At 38.9% G+C, this 22,961-nt stretch overlaps 1 protein-coding gene across 1 annotated transcript in view; it reads right to left on the bottom strand.

The window, feature by feature from the left end:
* ALOX5 (arachidonate 5-lipoxygenase) overlaps positions 1 to 22,961 on the bottom strand; it is a 57,649-nt gene that overhangs the window by 22,258 nt on the left and 12,430 nt on the right. Inside the window, exon 4 of the mRNA XM_054576888.1 lies at positions 3,805 to 3,927. Coding sequence (XP_054432863.1) covers positions 3,805 to 3,927 — 123 coding nt within the window. The remainder of the gene's footprint in view (positions 1 to 3,804; positions 3,928 to 22,961) is intronic.

Here is a 22,961-nt window from a genome sequence, read left to right as displayed (position 1 = left end):
CTCCTGCAATCAAGCTCCAGACTGCAGTGAGTAGTGAGTAAACATGTAAGATGCTCTCCTCTTATGCCATCAGGAAATTTCACAGCTCATCTGGTTCTATGAGCAGGCCTTGTCATGTCTGAATTTAGCATATGGTGGCTCTCTCTGCCCCAGCATCCTTGTCCCACTTCTCTGTGCCTGCTTGGCCAGCAGCAGGGCCAGGCCAGACAGAATTCTGCTGTGAAGCCTTCCTGGATCCCACAATGAGATGACACCTGACAGAGTGAGGGCAGAGGCCAATCTGTAGGTGCTTAGCAGGTGAGTGATGATGGAGAAGTGGGTCCTACCTGGCATGACTACTTTACCAAGAATGGAGGAAGACTAACACTGTCTTTAGAGAGAAGCTTCCTTGTGCATGGTTGAAATATGTAGTATATAATGCACACTATATTCTCACAAAAACTCCAAGTAAGAGCTGTGGTCTTGTTTTTAGATAAAAACACCAAGGCTGAGAGAAGTTAGTTTCCCTAGGACCACCTTCTACTAGCCAGGTCCCTCTTCCAGGTACCCCTCATCTCCCCAGGGTGGAGGTGGTTTTTCTGAGCTGCTTCCTTGAGGTAAAGCCCCATTGACTCAGGCTTCACACACACACACACACACACACACACACACACACACACACACACACACCCTCAAATGCAGAGATCATGTCTCATCTCTTCCTTAGGACTCCATGAACGCTACTCAGTTCATTGTGCCAACAGAGGTAGCGCTGAGCTGGCCACTGTACTTGTGCTGTGCCAGGGGAGGCTGAGGGCCCATCTCAGATGCCTTCCATGTTACTAGGGCTCTACAGCTCAAGGAGCCAAGTGACACAAAAGATGTAAAGAAAAATGGTCTATAGTGTCACTTTAGAGATGGTAGCCTGTGCAGCCAATCCAGGGGAGCACAAGGGAGAAGACATCACTCAGGCCCAGGGCTTCTAGGAGTTTCTGAAAGGAGAAGCACCTCATCCAAGTCCTGAAAAATGATGAGTTGGACTTATCTGGGCAAAGAAGAATGGGGGGCGGGAATTTGAGGCAGAAGAAACAGTGTGGGCAAAGACAAAGGGAAATGACGTTTCCTGGCAAACCAGTCTGGATGCTTATGGCTGGAATGTCTTCTGCAAGTAGGGGAAGAATAGAAGAGGGGGAGCTGGGTGGATATACCTGGGCTCTTGCTTTCAGTTGGGTCAGTCACTGAAAGGTTCAGATAGGGGACTGAAAGAGATATATTTTGCTTTTCTACATGGACTCTCCAACAAACTTTATGTCCACTTGAGAATAATCTTCGATTGCTATGTGGGATGGAGCTCAGAGAAGCAGGTAGAAAGATGTTTCTGAACATCCCAGGGAGAGATGGTGGAGCTGAGAGAGGAAGATATGTGCAGTGAGACCCCAGGAGATGGGCTTGACCCCACATGCAACTGGGTGGAGTGTTAAGACTAAGGAAGGAATCTAGGCCAGTAGCTTCAAACCTGGCTGCACACTGACATTCCCTAGGGAGCTTTTAAAATATACCTATGCCCAGACTGGAAGATCCTGGCAGGTCTAGATATAGCAGGATGAGGGAGGGTGAGGTAGCATGGAATCTGCATTATTAAATGCACAATCAGAATTGTGAACCGCTGATCTGGGATACCATTAGCTATGATGGGGATACATGAGAAGGAATGGTAATTGTGTTTGTGTGCATGTGTGAAGTGAGGGTCTATGAGGTGGCAACAAAGGCCCCTGAGAGGTCAGTTGGGTTACACTCATTTTATTTTGACAAAGTATACTCAGCACCTAGTGTGTGGGAACTGCTGTGCTAGGCTCCCAATATACAAAGACAACAATGACCTTCAGAACACTGAGAAGACACAAGAAAGGGATAGCCTGGTCTTCATTCCTCATCCATCCATCCATCCATCCATTCATCCATCTGCATATCTATTTATCTCTCCCTCCCTTTACCATCCATCCATCCATCCATCCATCCATCCATCCATCCATCCATCCTTCCATGTCTCGCCATGTCCCACCACCATCCATCACTCCACCATTCATCCACCCTCCACAATCCATCTACCCTCCATTCATCCATCTACCATCCAGCCTTACACCATTACCAAACAAGGAGTCACTATCCCCTAAAGCAGTATATTCTCCTCTGACCTCACTGCCTCTCTATCTTTATCATTTTCTTGTCCCGTCAAGGGGTCTTCTGTTCTGCTTATCTAATTTTGGTCTGAGCTCTACCCTACTAAAGCCATATGCCTTTGACTCAACAATGCCAATATCTGGGTGGGAATAAGACATTTAATTGCCATGATGCTTCCAGGGAGCCAGATGTTGGGTACTGCTGCATTACTAACCCAGGCATTTGGTTTTAATTTTCCCTGTAGCTGATCCCAATTGTAGTGAAAGTGGTAGGGGAAGTCCCCAGCTTTGGACCCAGATGGATCTGGATTCAAAGGCTGGTTTTGCCAATTTCTGCCTAAATAATTTTAGGCAAGTTATTTGACCTGGACCTAGTAGAATCTCAGTTTACTCATCTGGAAACACAGTACCTACTTCCCAAGGTTGCTGTGAAGGTTAAAATAGATAATTCTATGTAGAAAGCCCCCACACCAGGGAGTTTGGCATTTAGCAGAAGCTTGTTAAGTCAGGCCCTTATTACTGCAAATGCAGCTACCACTTAGATGCAGCTTTAGGGAGACAAATGCACATGGTCTTTCTGATGTGAGGGGATTTCCTGAAGAGAATTATTGTGAGGCTGTGTGTATGTGTGTACAGTTCTTCCAAAATGTCCAAAGGAGGAAAGCCTTGGCACAGTCCTGGGTGTGTGGTCTCCTGCACTTTCCTTTCAGAAGTCCAAACAAATAAGGCACTCTTCTTTAGGGGAGCAGCTCTGCATCTAAGCGAATGTTGTCACTGAAACTGACTGGGTTGGTGGTTCTCTACCTGGTTGCTTCCTGGATATGCCCGCCATGGGCCACAGTTCTACTCTGGGGCAGACTCAGTTTCTGGCTCTGGGGCCAGAATGTGCAGAAGCTCCTCAGGGCATTCTATCTCCATCAGGTAGCAGAATGAGGATTTAGGGTTTTCTGGATTTTCATGCTTGTGAGAGTTCTCTAAAGTGTCAAGGTACAGATTCCAAGGTCCTTCTACTAGCTCTAGAGTAGGGCTGGGCCTCCATGTTTTTAACAAGTACCCAGGAGTCTCAGGGTTCAGAAAGCTTTAAAAACCCTGCAGTAATTCAGCCTCAAAGAGGAAGCACAACACTTTGATCTCTGCCATTCATTAGCAGGGATCTTGACCCAGGTATTTGACTTTCTTATTCCTCAGGTTCCTCATTTACAAATGGGGATAATTACTATGTTGTGATGGACAAATGGGGACAGGGAATGCATGCCAGGGATCAGCACAGCCATGGTGGCCATTATCACTGGAGAGCCCTGCCATCTAGGTGACAACCTGCATACTGTTTCCCCTTGAAGTGGCCATAGAGGGGATAAGATGTGGGTAGGAATGAATTCCAAGTATAGACTTCCACACTGAGGTGAAACATAGCTATGTTTGGTATCTGGTGGCTTCCAGGTTGTAAGTTTTTTTACATACAAGATATGCTGTGATGGTGCATTAAGAATCTACTCTATAGTCAAGGCATAATTAAAAGCATTTGAAAAAAAGAGCTTGGCTGAGCTGCCCCCTAAGCTCATGGGCCCCATGAGGAAAGGAGTGAGGAGTGCAGCCCTGGCCATGGGAGGCGCTGCCCAATGTCCTTAAGTTCTCCTAAACTTACGCTTTAGAGTAGTTCAGAACAAAGTCCACTCCCTTCTCACTATCAAACTGGATATCGCGAGGTAAATCCTTGTGGCATTTGGCATCAATACTCAATGGGAATCCAGGGCTCCATTCCATCCATCTGAGCGTACAAAAGGAGAAGAAAAATGGGTTAATGCCTTTGGATCAGCACCTCAGTGTGAAGGTTGTCTGTGTAGTCTGAGGATGTGCCTGCCATCAGGGCAATATATTACAGTTGACTGTGCATCCACAGAGGTGTTGGGACCCCTCCCAAGGTCCTGTGGTAGCTCACTGTGCAATTCTTTGAGTACTACAGCGGGAGGTGTGAGGCCCCCTCAACCTGAGACTGAGCTTATAGCAGAGGGATAGTGAAAGGTAGATGTGTATCACTGTGTAAAAAGAAATGAAAAAGTAAGCATCAGAAGGCCTAATTTATTTGAGGTGACACTGAACAGCAATGTCTCTCAATGTTCTCCCTTAGCACAGAACTGCCTTGCTGGTCACTGAGGTTACGTACGGTGAAGTCTGCCCACCATGACGTCAGTGTCCCATCATCTTGGTCAATGTATTCTGAACTCTGTGTGGTGGTGGTGCGGGGTGAGGGTACGGCAGGGGGAAGGGACACTTATTATGCCTGAGCAGTAGGGTACACAAGGCGGCTTCTGCTTCCGTCTGGCACAGATAGCTGCCAGTAGCAGGTTTAGAGCTTCTTATCATCATAATAGCTCCCCCTAACAAAGGACCATGTGCTTTATTCAACCAAAGTTTTTGGATTCTGGTGTCGTTGAAGCTAAACCCACAGCACTTGACATTTATGTTTTGTTGTTTTAAATTTTACTTTTCTCTTTGTTTAGAGCAAAAACAAAACAAACTCTGTCAGTTTCTTAAGTGCAGGGAGAATGATCTTATATTTATTTACAAAGCAAAATTTATATTCTGAGATTTCAGCTTTTCTATTTATATTCTTAAATCTCCTTCATTTTAAATCTCTCTTATGAGAGGAAAGTAAAAGTATTGAGATTTTTGGTCACAAAAGCCTCTACTGTTTTGTGTGAAGTTCTGTTTGCCAAGTAAGCCTCTTATCAGGATCATAAGTAAACGACACCTAGATATGATCACTCTCAGAGCAAATACATTTCTGAAAAACATTTTATGTTGTACAGCACCTTATATTTCTCAGCTTTCTGAGTAAAGCCTAGGCAGAAAAGAAAAAGAAAAAATGCATACCTACATATATACTGATTGATTTTCAAACTGTTAAAGAGTGAAGAATATGTGTGTGTGAGAGAGAGAGAAAAAAAAGAGAGAAGAGAGAGAGAGAGAAGGAGGGAGCAAGATGAGGAGTTAAGGAGGGAGGAAGGAGGGAAGAGGAAGGCTAGGAGAGAAGAAAGCTTCTGGGAGGAGAAAAATAATCAAATTATCATTAGTTTTTTTTATTTGCCATACTGAAAGTGAGAAGACAGTGTAAAGTGTTTACAGATTTTTTTTTTTAAGATCATCATCTAAGCCTGTTATATCAGTTAAATAATTGGTGAGGGCAAGAGAGTGTGAGAGGGCTGTTGGGGATAAGCACATACCTTTTCCGAGGAAGTTAACTGAACAAGTTCAGCCAGACAAAAATGATATTATAATGAACCAAGTTGTTCCTAAATATAGGAACATAAAGAATGGCCATCTGAAAACCAGAACAAGTATAATTTTAAATAAACAGACAAAAATATCAAAGGTATTTCCTCAAAAATCAAGACCCAGAGAGAATGTTCATGATTACTACTATTACTTGGTTTGGGAAATTTCAGACATGCTATAAGAAAAAAGAACCAGTGGAATAAATAGTGGAAAATAAAAGACAAAATTATCATCAAATAATATGATCAAATAATTAGGTAACTAAAAAGACTCATTAAAAAATGATTAGTGCCAAACAAGTTCTGACTTCTGGTCTAGATGGAGGTGTAGGTAGACATCCTTTGCCTCCTTGCATAACCATGTAAAGAAATTAAAACTAAATTTCAAAACATATAACATCCAGAACTGTCAGAAAATAAAACTGTATGGAAATACAACCAAGGATTTAAAGAAGCACATTTATCCAGATGGGTAGGAGGGGCGGGGATGCAGAGATGGACTGGAGAGGCAAGGAGATGCGGCGTGGCACGGAGAGTCGAGGGCAGCGGCGGAATGGGCATGGGCAGTCCCGTATTCACATGGTGGATAAAGATCGGGAGGGATACCTTGAGCGGGTGATCCCGCACATCCCAGGGTTCCAGTGCTGGAAAGGTAAACCCTCATAACTTCTGGCGGTAAAAACCACTGGGAGTTGGGTTGGTGGAAGAAACTGCTGGATTTTCAGGAGGCTCTGCTTAAAGGGCCCGCAGGGTCTTAAAATGTACACAGACCTACCCACTCTGAGATTCAGCACCAAGACAACAGCTGGAAGGGCACCAGTAACATATGGGGAGTGGGTGAAGTGATTGGAAATGGGACAAAGGCCAGGAAAACTCCCAGGAGCCAGGCAGAGGCACAGCCACTTCTCTGAGCCCTCCCCCTATACAAAGTCACAAAGTGGTGAAGTGGGTTGCCCTACCCTGGTGATTACCTAAGGGCCCACCCCACGCAATTTATAGGTGCTCTTTACAGAGAGTCAAGCAGCTCTATTTAAAACACAAAAACAAACACAAGGAGGCTCCCAAAATGAAGAGACAAAGAAATATGGCACAAATGAAAGAACACAGCAAAACCCAAGAAAAAGAATGAAACGAAACAAAGATAGCCAACCTACCAGATGCAGGGTTCAAAACACTGGTGATCAGGATGCTCAAAGAGCTCATTGAGTATGGCAACAACATAAAGGAAGAGATGAAGTTTACACTAAGTGAAATAAAGAAAAATCTACAGGAAACCAAGAGTGAAGGGAAGGAAGCCAGGATTCCAATCAATGACTTGGAACATAAGGAAGGAATAAACATTCAACCAGAACAGAATGAAGAAACAAGAATTAAAAAACAAACAAACAAAAAAAACCCCAAGAAGGACAGTATAAGAAGACTCTGGAACATCTCCAAATGTGTCAACATCCAAATCATATGGATGCCAGAAGGAGAAGAGGAAGAGCAAGAAAGTGAAAACTTATTTGAAAAAATAATGAAAGACAGCTTCCCTAATTTGGCAAAGGAAATAGACATACAAGTCCAGGAAGCATAGAGGTTCCCAAACAATTTAGACCCAAAAAGACCACACCAAGACATATCATAATTAAATGCCAAAGGTTAAAGATAAAGAGAGAATCTTAAAAGCAGCAAGAGAAAAGCAGAAAGTTACTTACAAAGGAGCTCCCTTAAGATTATCAGCTGATTTCTCAAAAGAAACTTTGGAGACAAGAAGGTACTCGCAAGAAATATTCAGAGTGATGAAAAGCAAGAACCTACAACCTAGATTACTCTACCAAGCAAAGCTATCATTTAAAATGGAAAGTAAAGTGCTTCCAAGACAAGGTAAAGTTAAAGGAATTCATCATCACCAAGCCATCATCACATGAAATGTTAAAGGGACTTATTTAAGGAAAAGAAGATCAAAACTATGAACATTAAAAAGACAACAAATTCACAACTATCAACAACTGAATCTAAAACAAACAAACAAACAAACTAAGCAAACAACTAGAACAGGAAAAGAATCATAGGTATGGAGATCATTTAGAAGGTTATCAGCTGGGTGGGGGAAGAGGGAGAATGGGGGAGAAGGTGCAGGGATTAAAAAGCAAAATTGGTGGGTACAAAATAGACAGGGGCATGTTAAGAATAGTATAGGAAAAGTAGAAGCCAAAGAACTTGTATGCATGACCCACAGACATGAACTAAGAGGATAATTGCTGGAGGGAAGGGAGGTACTGGGTGGAGGGGGACAAAGGGGGGAAAACTGGGACAAGTGTAATAACATAATCAATAAAATATACTTTAAAATGATTACTGCCAATAAAGGAGTTTAGTAAGGTGTCAGTACAAGGTTAATATTTTTAAAAATGAGTAGTTTATCCTAGCAATATTTATTTATAAACAGAAAAATATCCCACTCAAAGTTGTGCAGGCTATAATTTACCTGGTTATAAAGTAACTTGAAAGGAGAAAGACCTGCATGAGTAAAACTAGAAATTCTATTGAAGGAAGAGATTGAGTTCTCAGATGGAAAGCATGATGATCACTAAAATGCTAGCACATAACACAATTCATGTGTAATTCAAAGCAATTCTCATGATGAAAATCTTTAAAAGGAACAGTGAAATAACAAAGCAGCTGTTAACATATATTAGAAAGTTATGATCATAAAAAAAAGGGTGCTGGGCTATAGAGTGAAAAAATAGACTAATACACGAAGTCCAGAATCCAACCCAAGGAAATATGTGAATATAATACAAAACTAGCTAATACCTACTGTGTGCTTTCTATATTCCAAATAATAACCTGTGTGTTTTCATGGTTTGACCTATTTAGTTCTCTCAAAAACCCTATGATGTAGTACTATTATTCTGTCCACTTTACAGATTGTGGGGATTGAGGCACAGAGAGATTCAACAACTTTCACAGGACACAAAGCAAGTGGCTCTAAGAGGGAGCTGAGCCCAGGAACTGACTACTGTGGATGTCACCCAGGGCAGTAGGAAGAAATGTATTATATAATAAATGATACTGGAGACCTTTGACTCCTACTTCACATTATGTATAAAAATACATGGCAGATGAAAAACAGGGCTAAAGTTAAAAAACAAAATTATGAAAGCATTACACAAAAATATAGGAGTATTTATGTAATATGGGGTGGGGAGGGCCTTCTTAAGTAAAGTAGGAAACATAAAAGTTATAAAGGAAAAACAATATGCATAGTTTAGAAAAAAAGAACTAAAACCCTCTGTGAGAAAAGCAACAGAAGATAGATGACACATGCTGTATATACACCAAAGGGATATCATCTTAACACGTAAATAGGCACTTCAAAGAGAGACAATGCAGAGATGCTTAACTCACCCGTGGTCAGGGAATCGCTGATTAAAACAACAATAGGATCGCAGGGGTTTTTAATTTTCAAAAATTTTAAAAATTAATGTTACCAGGTATTGGCAAAAGTATGGGTTAAAGTATATTTTTATAGACAATTGGGGTGACTGAAAATTGCTATGAAATTTTGGGAAAGGATTTTTGTATTCCTTAAAATGAAAAATGCTTATTTGATCCAGCAAGGTGAGTTCTGGATATTAATCTGACAGTAATTAAAACACTGATACATCAGGATATTTGTATGAATTTGCTTCTTGCAGCACTATTTGTAATACCAAAAACAAACATATATACAAATGAAAAACAAGATGAATGTCCATCAATATGGGAATGGCTGAATAAGTTAAGCTACATTCACATAAAGTAAAGAAATATGTGGCAATTTAAGGAGGAAGAAAACAGTGAGCTACTACTTTACACATTAGATTGACAAAATGAAAATGTCTCAAGGTGTGAAGTCTATCTGTGATGTAGGAAAATAGCAACTTTCAGAAACAGCTACTAGGGGTGTAAATTGGCAGAAACACCTTGGAAAACAATTGGCAATATCTAGAAAACTTAAAATGTGGTCTACAACCCTGCACGCCTACTTCTAGGAATACTCCCTGGAATAACTCTTCTGTGAGAGCACCAAAAGATGTATGAGAAAACTCATTGAAGTGTGGCATGTAATAGCCAGAAATTAAAGACAGCCCACATGTCTACTAGCAGGAGAGTGGGTGAGCATGGTGGTTTATTCCTAAGATGGTACACTATACAGAAGCTAAAATGATGGATGACACCTATCTGTGTCAACTGGATGCTTTTTAAAACAATGATGAATGAAAAAAATAAGGCGCGGAATGATTATGTTAAATGATGCAGATTAAAAACCACTACACCATGCATAGCTCTGTGTAGTGTGTGTGTGTGTGTGTGTGTGTGTGTATGTGTGTGTGTGCGCGCGCGCACAGATACCACACAGACACATGAAGTCATAGTGAGAGAATGTGGGCAGTGGGTTATGACCTGTGCAAGTCTTTTTCATTTCCCTACCTGGCTGATTGAGTGATGAGAGCACTTGCCAGCTTTCTGGCATATTAGCGACTATTCTTAGTTGTGACTTTACTTCCAAACTCTAATCTGGAAGCCTGATAGTTCATGTGAAAGAGGAAGTCCAACATTATGCAGACAGCACAAAGTAAGTGTTTCCTGAACGGAAGCAGTGGTGGGGGTAGGGGTGGGTCTGTAAAAGAAGATTAGTGGAAGGAGGAAGAAAAAAACTGATTAGATCTATGAAAGGGGCAAACCGTCTCACTAGAAAACCCCTCTGCCCCATCTCCCTAGACCCAACCAAAGCCCTATTCCTGTGGAAGCACTACTGAATCCACCTCTCCCTGATAAAGAGGTGTTTCCCAAAGGATGCTCCATACAGCACTTATTCTGCAGGATGGTAAGAGTCATAGGTCCACTTATCTTGGGAAAAACTGGATCAAAAGAAATTAACCATGGCCCATTACCACAGAACTTCTCAGAATCCTCAATGCCTATGCAAATTGTGTACCTCTAGGAAGGGAGGTGATAAACAGTTTCCCACACTTGCTTTACCTTAAGACCCTTTCCTAGGAAAAGGTTCTGGGACCAGTGCTGCAAGGCGCACTCTGGAAAATCTGTATTAAGCAAATGCCTGTAAGACTAAGGTATTGTCATTGTCATTAACATCTTAGTCTAATTAGTGTGGGAGTAAAAGACTTTCTGTCCATTCACTTAATGGGATGCAAACTAGCTGGATTCTCTGGAAGCTCTTTAACATCACCACCATCTAGGACTCCTTCCTTCCACAAGGTCAGAAACAGGTGGAGTGCTTAGTGTAGGGGCTTTGCCAAAGGTGGTTGAAGGGAGGAAAGCCGAGGACAGTTTATTATTCCACTGCTATACAAGTTCCCTAAAAAATGTAATTGCAAACTTTATAGGTTGGCCAGACTTGCTGTGTCTGGCTTCTTATTTATTCTTCAAACACCTAGTTGTCAGTGTAATCCATGTTGCACTGTGTAGAAGCAGTTGTTGATTTTCCTTGCAGGGTAGAATGATCACTATTTATTTGTTCTGCTGTTGATGGACACTGGGTGGTTCCCACTTTTATGCTCTCATAAATAATGTTGTTGTGAATATGTATGAGGTACACAGGCAAATGAATTTGGACCAAGGAACAGAATTTCTCTGTCATCAATTATAACATAGTTTCAATTTTATTAGATATTGCACAGTTGTTCTTCATAGAGAATGTATCAAGTTATATTCCTGCCAGCAGTGGATGAGCATTCCCACCCTTCAACGGCTACTTTAACACTTAGGTATTGTCAAGTTTCAGGTTTGCCCAACTGTGGTGAATGTGTGTGTGTATATGAGTGTGTGTGTGTGATATGTAGTAGTCATAGTAGTAGTAGTGAACTAATTTGTATCTTTACTGTAATCTTACTTTTGATTTCCTTGGTTACAAAATTTGAATAGCTTTTTTTTGTATATTTTCTCATATTTTTGTGTAGTGATTGCAAATCTCATTTGTTTTTCTACTGAATGGACAGCCCTCTCTTACAGATTTGTAGGGGTAATTGATATATGATAAATCACAATGCTTGTCTATCACTCTGTGAATTGTCTTCTCACTCTTTTGTGGAGTCTTTTAATGAACAGAAGTTTCTTCTCTTGAAGAAAGTGATGTTAGCCTTTTCCTTTACTGTTGCTGCATTTTGAGTCTGTTTTGAAAAAATCTTTTAACTGGAGGCTATGAAGAATAATCTCCAATAGTCTAGAAGTTTTATAGTTTTGCTTTTAATATTTAAGCCCATTTAACTCAAAACTGAGTTTTCTGAATGACATGAAGTAGATTTCAATTTCTTCTTCTTCTTCTTCTCCTTCTCCTCCTCTCTCTCCTCTTCCATGGCTGCCCAATAGCTCTTATGTGTTCATTGCATTGCTCTGTGATATATCAAGCATCCATGTGTGTGCAGCTCTGTTTCTCAGTTTCCTCATTATGTTTTATGGAAATTAAGTTTTTTTAATGGAAAGAGCAGAGAGCTAAAGAGATTTTTTTTTTAAATTCTCACCTGAGGATGTGTTTATTGATTTTAGAGAGAGAGGAAGGGAGAGAGAAGACAGAGACAGAGAGTGATGTCAGCATGAGAGAATAATATTAATTGGTTGCCTCGCATCTGTGCTCCAGCCGGGGATCAAACCTGCAACCTTTTGGTGCATGGGACAATGTTCCAACCAACTGAGCCACCTGGCCAGGGTTGAGTTAAAGATAGTTTTGAGGCCAGGGCAACCAGTAGGGGTTTCTCAACCACTTACAGTACCACAGCTGGGTTCCCAAGAGTGGGAGGAAAGACAAAAAGCTAAGAGATGGGAAACACCTTTAAAAATTAGAAAAGTTAAAAAAAAGATGCTACCTAGTTATGGCATGAAATGGTGAAATTGGGTATCCAAACACTGTTTGTGAAAACTGGTAAAGGTTTTTGAAGAGAAATTTGTCAATATATACTAATAACTTACACTATTTGCTTTAGTAATTTCATTTCTAGGCACCTATCCTAAGGAAATACTTAAAAATGCACAGAAGTTCTACAAAGGTTTTCACATTGCTTATAAGAAAAATTAGAAACCTCCAAAAAGTCCAGTTAGACTGGTGTTTAAGTAAATTATGGTGCATCCATACAATAGAATTTAATGTAAAAGCTAGGATATTTGTGATGAGATTTTTTAAATATGGGGGAAATGTTTCTGCTATATCCGAGAGAAAAAGATGTCAAAATATGTGTATATATTACAATCCCAAATGAGTAAGAGTGAAAATAAATGAATTACAGGTATTTTTCTGCTTCTATATCATTCTCCTTTCCTTTACTTTATTAGATTAAAAAGACCTGAAATACTACATATTCCTTGGGAGAATTTAAAGTACGGAGGAATATGTAGAAAAGCGTAACAGTAATCATTCCACCAGAGCCCCTCCACAGCTCAGGTAACCATGTTGACTATTTAGCATGATTCTTTCACTCCTTACTCTTGGAAAGAGTCTCAAGGTCAAATGTCTCCAGGGACCAAAGCAAGAAACTAAAAGAAAAAAAAAGCCTTGAGATAGACATTAAACAGGTGTGGGCTGAGAAACCTGTGGAATAAACACACTCTTTACTCAATACTCCACCATGGCCCATCAAACACATTTAGGGACTGGATACAGCCCACTGGACCACCGGTTTCCACATGAGCACTCTAGATCATGTAATATTATTATTATTATTACTATTGTTATTATTTTAATCCTTACCTGAGGATGTATTTATTGATTCTAGAGAGAGAAACATTGATGTGAGAAACATCAATCAGTTGCCTCCAGTACACACCACAATTAGAGATTGAACCCACAACCCAGGTATGTGCCCTGAACAGGAATTGAAACCGCAACCTCTTGGTGTATGAGATGACGCTCCAACCAGCTAAGCAAACTGGCCAAGGCTATTAATACTTTTAAACAGCTTTATTGAGATATAATTTATATACCATAAAATTCACCCCTTATGATTATCTAGTTAACATGTTTTTAGTATATTCACTGAGTTGTGCATCTATCACCATAATTTGGAATATTCTCATCTCAAATAGAAACCCTGTACCTATTAATAGTCATTCCCCATTCCCCATCTCTGACTTCCAGCCCTAGGCAGCCACTAATCTGTTAATCTGTGTCCATAGATTTGCCTGTTTGGACACTTCGTAATAGTAGAATCAAACAATATGTGGTCTATTGTAAATTACGTTTCCATTTAACAGAATGCTTTTGAGGTTCATTCATGGTTTAGCATTATCCATGGTTCATTACTTTTTAATGCCAAATAATACTCCATTGTATGAATAAACCACATTTTGTTTATCCTTCGGTCAGCTAATGGAATTTAGGTTGTTTCCACTTTTGAGTTATTATGAATGTATTGAGTTAATATATTGGGTTAATATGCATGTGTGTATACAATTTTTTGTGTGTAGAAATATGTTTTTATTACTTCATGTAGATACTAAGGAGTAGAATTACTAGGTCATATAGTGACTCTGTTTAAGATTTTGAGGAACTGCTAAACTATTTTTCAAAGTGGCTATATAATTTTACATTCTACCAGTAAAGTATGAGTTTCTCCACATCCTCGGCCCACTTATCATTGTCTGTCATTTCTATTCTAGCCATCATAGTCCATGTGAAGTGGTTTTTCATGGTGCTTTCATGATGACCAGTAACATTGAGCATCTTTCCATATGCTTATTGACCATTCACATATTTTCTTTGGAGAAGTGTTTATTCATTCCTTTTCATGGCTGAAATATGTATATATTCCATTATATAGATATATCAAATTCATCAGTTAATGGACACTTAGGTTGAACTCACCTTTTGGCTATTATGGACGATGTCGCTATAAACATTCATGTACAAGTTTTTCTTTGGACATATATTTTCATTTTCCTTGGGCATATGCTTAGGTGTAGAATTGCACCATTTTACATTCTCACCAGCAGTACATGAGGGCTTTTACTTCTCTACATCCTTGCCAACTCATGTTCTTTTATTCCATCCTGTGGCTGGTCTTTTCATTTTCTTGAGGGTATGCTTTGAAGCATAAAAGTTTTAAAATTTGATGATATCAATTTACCTATTTTTCTTTTGTTGCTTATGCTTTTGTTGTCACCTCTAAAAATCCTTTGCCATATGGTAAGTTCTATTTTTAATTTTTTCAGGAATCTCCCAGCAATTCCACTTGTGGGTATTTATCCAAAACACTAATTTAAAAAGATATATGTGTCCCTGTGTTCATTGTAGCACTACTTACAATAGCCAAGATATGGAAGCATCCTAAGAGTCTATCAATAGATAACTGAATAAAGAAGATGTGGTACAAATATACAGTGGAATATTGCTTGGACATAAAAAAGGAATGAAATTTTACCATTTGCAACAACATAAATGGATCTAGAGGTTATAATGCTCAGTGAAATAAGTCAGAGAGAGAAAAACGCCATACAATTTTACTTATATGTGGAATCTAAAGAAAAGAAATAAATAAAATAGAAACAGGCTCACAGATACGGAGAACAAATTTATGGTTACCAGATGCCTGGGGCATGAGGGACTAGGTGAAAAAGAGGAAGGAATTAAGAAGTACAGATTGGTAGTTACAAAACTGTCATGAGAATGTAAAGCACAGCATGGGAAATATGGTCAATGATATAGTGATAACATGCATGGTGCCAGGTTGGTACTAGGCTTACTGCTATACACATGAAACTAACATAATATATATTGACTATCAACTGTAATTATTATTCATTTGTTTACTTATTTTATTACTTTTTTAATATGATTGTCATAGTTTTTTATTCATGGACATTTACATTGTTATCATAGTCTATTTCATACAAAAGTGCAATAAACATCTTTGTAAATATATCGTTTAAACATCTGCGAATATATCTGTTGTATCTGTAGTTAAAATTTCTAAAAATAAAATTGCTGAGTCAAAGGACATGCCTGCATTTTAAAATCTGTTAGAGAATGCCAAATTGTTCTTTATTGTGATCACACCATTTTTTGCTTCTGCTTTGCTGAGTCACTGTTTTCTTCATCTTTAGCCTACAGTGGTTTTTTTGAGCTTTTCATTCTTTATTAATTCAATGGGTAAAATAAGTCATCCTGCTTTAATTCACATGTCCCTAGTAATGTACGTAATTGAATATCTACTCATAGATTGTAAGGCCATTTAGAAAAATTTTTAATCTGGAAAATGCAGAATAATGTCCTTTGATTATTTTTAAAAATTTAATTGATCTATTTTTGTTTGTAAGAGTATCATAAATAGTTAATGTTTTGTCTTAGGTGTTGAAAATATTTTTCACTTAATAATTGTCTTTTAATTTGTTTATGCTATGTTTTTCTATCCATAATTTATTTTTATTCATGTGGAGTCAGATTCATCTTTCATTTTTTTAATACTTGGATTACCCTTACAAGTATTAAAAAGATGAATAACCTTCTCTACTCTGAGGTTACTAAATGTTAGTGAATCATCTAAGATTACTAAATAAAAATGTTACCAATTTTATCTAGTAAATTTATGTTCTTTAATGTGCACATTGTATGTGTATCTATATCTAGAATTCATTTTAGTAAAATAATTAATGTAGAGATTTAAATATATATTTTCTCCAAATTCTTCTTATTACTGTCTTGAATTGCCATCCTTATAAAATTTTTTTAAAATTTACATTTGTTTGGGATCTTTCTGGATTTACTATCTTTTTTTATTATTCTATTCTTGGTTCTAACTAAACTGTCTTCTACCTCTGACAAGATTTTTAAAAAAATCATCTCTATTTTCTTTTGCATTTATTATTTTATTACATTTACTTATTTATCCAATTGAAACTTATTTGGAAAAATGTGAGATCTCCTAGGCTTTCTTCTCATTAATGTGCTGGCCTTGTTTTTATTCCTCTAGAGATAAAATCCATGAAATATTTTTTTTCCTCAACTTTTCTTATAGCATATATTTGATAAGGATTCTTTACATTTTCTTGTGCATGATCAATTCATAGTCTTTATTCACAAACCTGACACAATATATTTTTTTTCTGTCTGTGATAAGGCATGTTATAATGGTCATTTAAAAGGGAAGTGTCTTTGGATAACTAGGATAGAGGAGGAAGTCTCCAGGACATTTGTGTTTATGGGACTAGTCTGGTTGAGGACATTTTGAGAAATTATTCTTTCTATATTCACCAAATTTTTTTTTATGTTTTATTTTTTATTGTCAAATACATTTGTCTTCATTTACCCGCCATCACTTTCTCCTGCCCCCCACACCCCCACCTTCCACCCTTAATCCTTCCCCATCTTGGCTTCAGCCATGTGGCCTTCACACCTGTTCCTTGTTCTGACCCTTTCCCTTCCCCTCCCCATTAACCCCCTCCCTCCGTCCCTCTCTCCCATGCCTGTTGATTTCTTCTTTCTTTCAGTGTTTCTGGTCATATTTCCTTGCCTGCTTGCTTTACTGATCAGGTTCTGCTAATAGGTGAGATCTTATGGTATTTGTCTTTCACCGCCTGGCTTATTTCACTTAGCATAATGCTCCCCAGTTCCATTCATGCTGTCATGAAGGACACTAGTTCGCTTTTTCTTTCTGCTGTGTAGTATTCCACTGTGTAAATGTATCATAGTTTTTTGATCCACTCATTTACTGATGGGCACTTAGGTTGGTTCCAGCACTTGGCTATTGTAAATTGTGCTGCTATGAACATTGGGGTGCATAGATTCTTTTGACTTGGTGTTTTCGGATACTTAGGGTATAATCACAGCAGTGGAATCACTGGATCAAAAGCAGTTCCATTTTCAGCGTTTTGAGGAAATTCCACACTGCTTTCCACAATGGCTGCACCAGTCTGCATTCCCACCAACAGTGTACTAGGGTTCCCTTTTCTCCACAACCTCGTGAGCACTTGTTGTTTGTTGATTTGTTTATGATGGCCATTCTGACCAGTGTGAAGTGGTATCTCACTGTGGCTTTAATTTACATTCTCTGCAACTTCTCTAGTGATGCTGAGCATCCTTTCACATGTCCCTGGGCCCTGTGTATGTCCTCCTTGGAGAAGTGTCTGTTCAGGTCCTTTGACCATTTTTTAATTGGATTGTTTACCTTCATAGAGTGGAGTCATGTGAGTTCTTTACATATTTTGGAGATCAAACTCCTACTCTAATGTATCATTAGCATGGGAAAATATATTTTCCCATACGGCTGGCTCCCTTTTCATTTTGCTGATATTTTATTTAGCTGTGTAAAAACTTCTTATTTTGATGAAGTCCCATTCGTTCATTCTTTCCTTTATGTTGCTTGCTCTAGGGACATAAATCTATCGGTGAAAATATTTCTGCATGGGATATCTGAGAGGTTCCTGCCTCTGTTCTGCTCTAGGACTTTTATGGTGTTGCGACTTATATTTAAGTCTTTTTCCATCTCCAGTTTATGTTTGTGTATGATCAAATTTCAATTTTTTGCATGTAGCTGTCCAGCTCTCCCAACACCATTTGTTGAAGAGGCTATTTATCCTCCATTTTATGCTTCTGCACCATTTGTCAAATATTAATTGACCGCAGAGACATAGGTTTATTTCTGGGCTCTCTATTCTGTTCCATTAATCTATGTGTCTGTTCTTATGACAGTACCAGACTGTTTTGATTACAGTGGCCTTGTAATATACTTTGATGTCTGGTATTGTGATTCCTTCTACTTTGTTCTTCTTTCTCAAAATTGCTGCGGCTATTTAAGGTCATTTATGGTTCCATATACATTTTTGAAATGTTTGTTCTGTGTCTGTGAAATGAGTCATTGGTATTTTAATAGGGATTGCATTGAATCTGTAAATTGTTTTGGGTAGTATGGACATTCTGATGATGTTAATTCTTCCAATCCATGAACACGGTATATACTTCCATTTATTTGTGTCTTCCTTAATTTCTTTCTTCAGTGTTGTATAGTTTTCTGTGTACATGTCTTTTACCTCCTTGGTTAAGTTTGTTCCTAGGTACTTTATTTTTCTTGTTGCTATAGCAAAGGGGATTTTTTTCCTGATTCCTGATTCTGTTATTTCATTGCTGGTGTACAAAAATGCCTTTGATTTCTGAATACTGATTTTGTATCCTTCTGTTTTACCTAATTCACTTACTAGGTCGAATAGTTTTTTGGTGGAGTCTATGGGGTTTTCCATGTACGCTATCATGTCATCTGCAAACGATAGTTTTACTTTCTTCTTTCCAATTTGGGGATCTTTTATTTCTTCTTTTCTGACCGCTGTGCTTAGACCTCCAATACTATGTTGAAAAGAAGTGGTGAAAGCGGACAACCTTGTCTTGTTTCTGATCTTAGTGGGAAAGGTTTTAGTTTTTGCCCATTGAGTATGAGATTGGCTGTTAATTTTTCATATATGGCCTTTATTATGTTGAGATATGCCTCCTTTTTTCCCACTTTGCTGAGTGTCTTTATCATAAATGGGTGTTGTACCTTGTTGAATGCTTTTTCCACATCTATTGATAAGATCATGCGGTTTTCGTCTTTTCTTTTTTTATGTGATGTATTGTTTATTGATTTGTGAATATTGAACCATCTTTGCATCCCTGGGATGAATCCCATTGCTCATGGTGGATGATCTTTTTAATGTATTGCTGGATATGGTTTGCCAATATTTTCTTGAGGATTTTAGCACCTAGGTTCGTCAGCGATATTTGCTTCTAGTTTTCTTTCTTCATTGTGTCTTTATCTGGTTTTGGGATTAGGATGATGCTAGCCTCATTAAAAGAGTTTGGGAGCCTTCCCTCTTCTTGGATTTTTAAATATAGTCTAAGAAGGACATGAGTTAATTCTTCCTTAAATGTTTTGAAAATTCTCTTGTGAAACTGTCTGGTCCAGGGCTTTTGTTTTGCTGGGAGTTTTTTGATTACTGTTTCAATATCCCCAGCTGTTATCGGCCTGTTCAGGCTTTCTGCTGCTTCTTCATTCAGTGTTGGAAGGCTATATTTTTCTATAAATTTGTCCATTTCATCAAGGTTTTCAAATTTCTTGGCATATAATTGTTCATAGTAATTCCTTACAATCCTTTGCACTTCTCTAGTATCAGTTGTTATTTTTCCTCTTTCATTTCTGATATTCTTTATTTGGGTCCTCTCCCTTTTTTTCTTGATGAGTCTGCTTAAAGCCTTGTCGATTTTGTTAATCTTTTCAAAAGCTAGCTCCTGTATTGGTTGATCCTTTGAATTGTGCTTTTAGTCCCTATGTCATTCAATTCATCTCTGATCTTGATTATTTTCTTTCTTTTACTGGCTCTGGGCTCTGTTTGTTGTTGTTTCTCCAGTTCTTGGACCTGTAGGGTTAGGTTGTTTATTTGATTTTTTTTCTATCTTTTTTAGGTTGACCTGTATTGCTATGAACTTCCCTCTCAGGACTGCCTTCGCTGTGTCCCATAGGTTTTGGACTGTTGTGTGTTCATTTTCATTTGTTTCCAGAAACTTTTTGATTTATTCTTTGAGCTCATTATTGACCTATTCATTGTTTAGTAGCATGCTATTCAGTCTCCATGAGCTTGAATTTTTTTGAGCTTTTTCCTTGAGGTTCGTTTCTAGTTTCAAGCCCTTGTGGTCTGAGAAAATGCTTGTTATGATTTCGATTTTCCTTAATTTGCTGAGGCTTGTTTTGTGACCTATCATGTGATCTATCTTTGAAAATGTTCCATGTACATTTGAAAGAATGTGTATTTTTCTTCTTTGGGATGAAAGGTTCTATATATATCTCTTAAGTCCATTTCATCTAATACATTTTTCAGTTCCACAATATCCTCATTAATGTTTTGTTTGGAAGATCTATCCGTTTTTGACAGTGAGGTGTTAAAATCCCCTACTATCAGTGGGTTACTGTCTATATCTTTCTTGGAGTCCTGCAAAATTTTCCTTATATCTTGGGTGCTCCTATGCTGGGTGCATATAGGTTTACAACATTTATGTCTTCTTGATGGATTCTTCCTTTGAGTATTATAAAGTATCCTTCTGGGTCTCTTTTGATGGCCTTTGTTTTGAAATCTATTTTGTCTGGTATAATTATTGCTACCCCTGTCCGTTGGCTTGGAATATTTTTTTTCCATCCCTTTACTTTCAGTCTTTGTAGGTCCTTTGTTCTGAGGTGGGTCTCTTATAGGCAGAATATGTATGGATCATGTTTTCTTATCTGTACAGGTTTCCTATGTCTTTTGATTGGGGCATTTAATTCATTTACATTTAAAGTTATTATTGACAGGTACTTATTCATTTTTTCCCTTTGCACCTGTGAGCCTCTCTTTCTCACACTTTTTCTTCATCTTTGTAAAGCAGTCCCTTTACCACTTCTTGCAGTGCTGGTTTCATGGAGGTGTATTCTTTTAGCCTTCTTTTGTCTGGGAAATTGCTTACCTCACTCTCCATTTTAATCAAGAGCCTTCCTGGGTAGAGCAGTATTGGTTACACGCCATTTCTTTTCATTACTTGGAATATTTTTTGCCATTCCCTTCTGGCTTGTAGTGTTTCTGTTGAGAAGTCAGCTGCTAGCCATATTGGTGCTCCCTTGTATGCTACTACCTGTTTCTCCCTTGTTTCCTTTAGGATTCTCTCTTCATCCTTGATATTTGCCATTTTAATGATGATGTGTCTTGGAGTGGGCCTCACTGGGTTCCTCTACAATGGGACTCTTTGTGCTTCCTGGACTTGTGTGACTTTTTATCTCCTCCAATTTGGGAAGTTTTCCATCATTACTTGTTTAAACTGGTTCTCTATCCTTTGTTCCCCTTCTCATTCTGGTATTCCTATTATATGGCTATTACTACTTTTCAGATTGTCCTGCATTTCCCTGAATGCTGCTTCATTCTTTTTTAGTCTTTTTTCATTTTTTTTTTTTTTTGCTTTCTGAGAGCTTTCTTATACCTTGTCCTCCGGCTCACTGATTCGATCCTCTGCTTCATTGAGCCTGTTTTTGATTCCTTCTACTGTGTTCTTCAATTCAGAAATTGTATTCGTCATTTCTTCTTGCCTCTTATTGACAGTTTCTATGTCTTTTTTCATGCTGATATAGTTTGCAATAAGTTCCTCATAGTTTCCCTGTAGTTTTGGTAATTCTCTTTGAGCTCACTGAGCCTACTGAGTTTCATTAGAACCATTGTTTTAAACTCAATATCTGATAGTTTACTTGCCTCTGTTTCATTTAGCTCTCTTTCTGGGGATTCCTCATTTCCCTTCCATTGGTGGGTGTTTCTTTTTCTTCCTATTATTTGTGAGACTCTTCTTTTTTTATTCTGCTTCTTCAATTGATCTGTCTTGATATTCTGACCTAGTGGTGTGAACTTCTCTGGTAGGAAACCACTTTTTAAAAAAAATTTCTTTCTGGATCTGCCTCTAATGATGTCAGCTGTTGACCCTGTCTGACCTTAGGCAGTGTTTAAGAGACTTCCAGGAATCTACTGTCTATGTCTGCCCCCTCCAGTTGTTCATCTAGTCACTCTGCCCTCATCAGTCAGGGCAGGGTAGAGTCCCTCCTGTGGGTGGGGCTATTGTGTCCTTTCATGCTGCCTCCACTTAGGGGAGTGGTCTGACTGAGTAAGATGGCTGCTGTCCTGTCACAGGGGAGTCAGCACTGGGATCCCCCCGGGGTATTCCCTCAGTTCTCTCCCCAATGCCCACGTCACCAGACTTTCCTCAAACATCTCTAGACCAACTCTGTGTCCTTTTTTGCCATGGATCTACTATCTGTGCCTGCCACTCTGTACTCAGCAGTTGGGCTGGCCCCACACCAGGCGGGGGCCAAGCCTACTGGGAGCGTAGCTATTGCATCATTTCATGCTGCTGCCACTCAGGGGAGTGGTGTGCCTGAGCAAGATGGCAGCTGTGGAATGTGGGGTGAGTCAACACTGGACTCTGCTGTCCACTTTCTCAGTTCTCTCCCCAAAGCCTTCCTCCCCAGTCTCTTTTCAGGTGGTTAGAGCCCACTCTGCCCTCACCTCTGCCAGAGCCCAAGATAAGTGACTGCCACTACAAATTTTTGCGTTGGTCCTTTAAACGGCTCTTTGTATCTCCAGCCACCTGTCTCTGAAAGAGAGCACCCTGCTGCTTTTCACAGATGGCTGTTATCTGTGTGCTTTTTGGGCTCTGGTGCTATAGGCTGGAGATCTCCACTCATGGTTTAGACCCCACTCTTCTCAAGGGGATCCAACTGGCCATTTCAATATCCCTCTGGTGCTGCCTCCCATGGGTACCTAGTCTACCTTCTTGAGCCTCTACAGTACTCCTTACCAGTTAGGTTGTGCTAAAGTCAGTTCCTCTGTCTATCTGAGGTTTTAAGGCTCCTCTCTCGCTATTGTTCAGTTGTTTTCCAGGTGATTTCTCCACAATTTAGTTGTAATCCCAGATTGGTCCTGGGAGGAGGTCATTGTGACTTCCATTCTCTCCTCCACTGTCTTGAATTATCTCTCATTAAAATTTTTAATGTGAAAAACCTATTATTATAAATTTATG

The sequence above is a fragment of the Pteronotus mesoamericanus genome, unplaced genomic scaffold, assembly GCF_021234165.1.
Source record: "Pteronotus mesoamericanus isolate MK-2021 breed Mesoamerican mustached bat unplaced genomic scaffold, CSHL_Meso_final contig_35, whole genome shotgun sequence".
Lineage (NCBI taxonomy): Eukaryota > Metazoa > Chordata > Mammalia > Chiroptera > Mormoopidae > Pteronotus > Pteronotus mesoamericanus.
The sequence above is the reverse complement of the archived record's forward strand: the minus strand, read 5'-3'. Positions and strand labels throughout refer to the sequence as shown.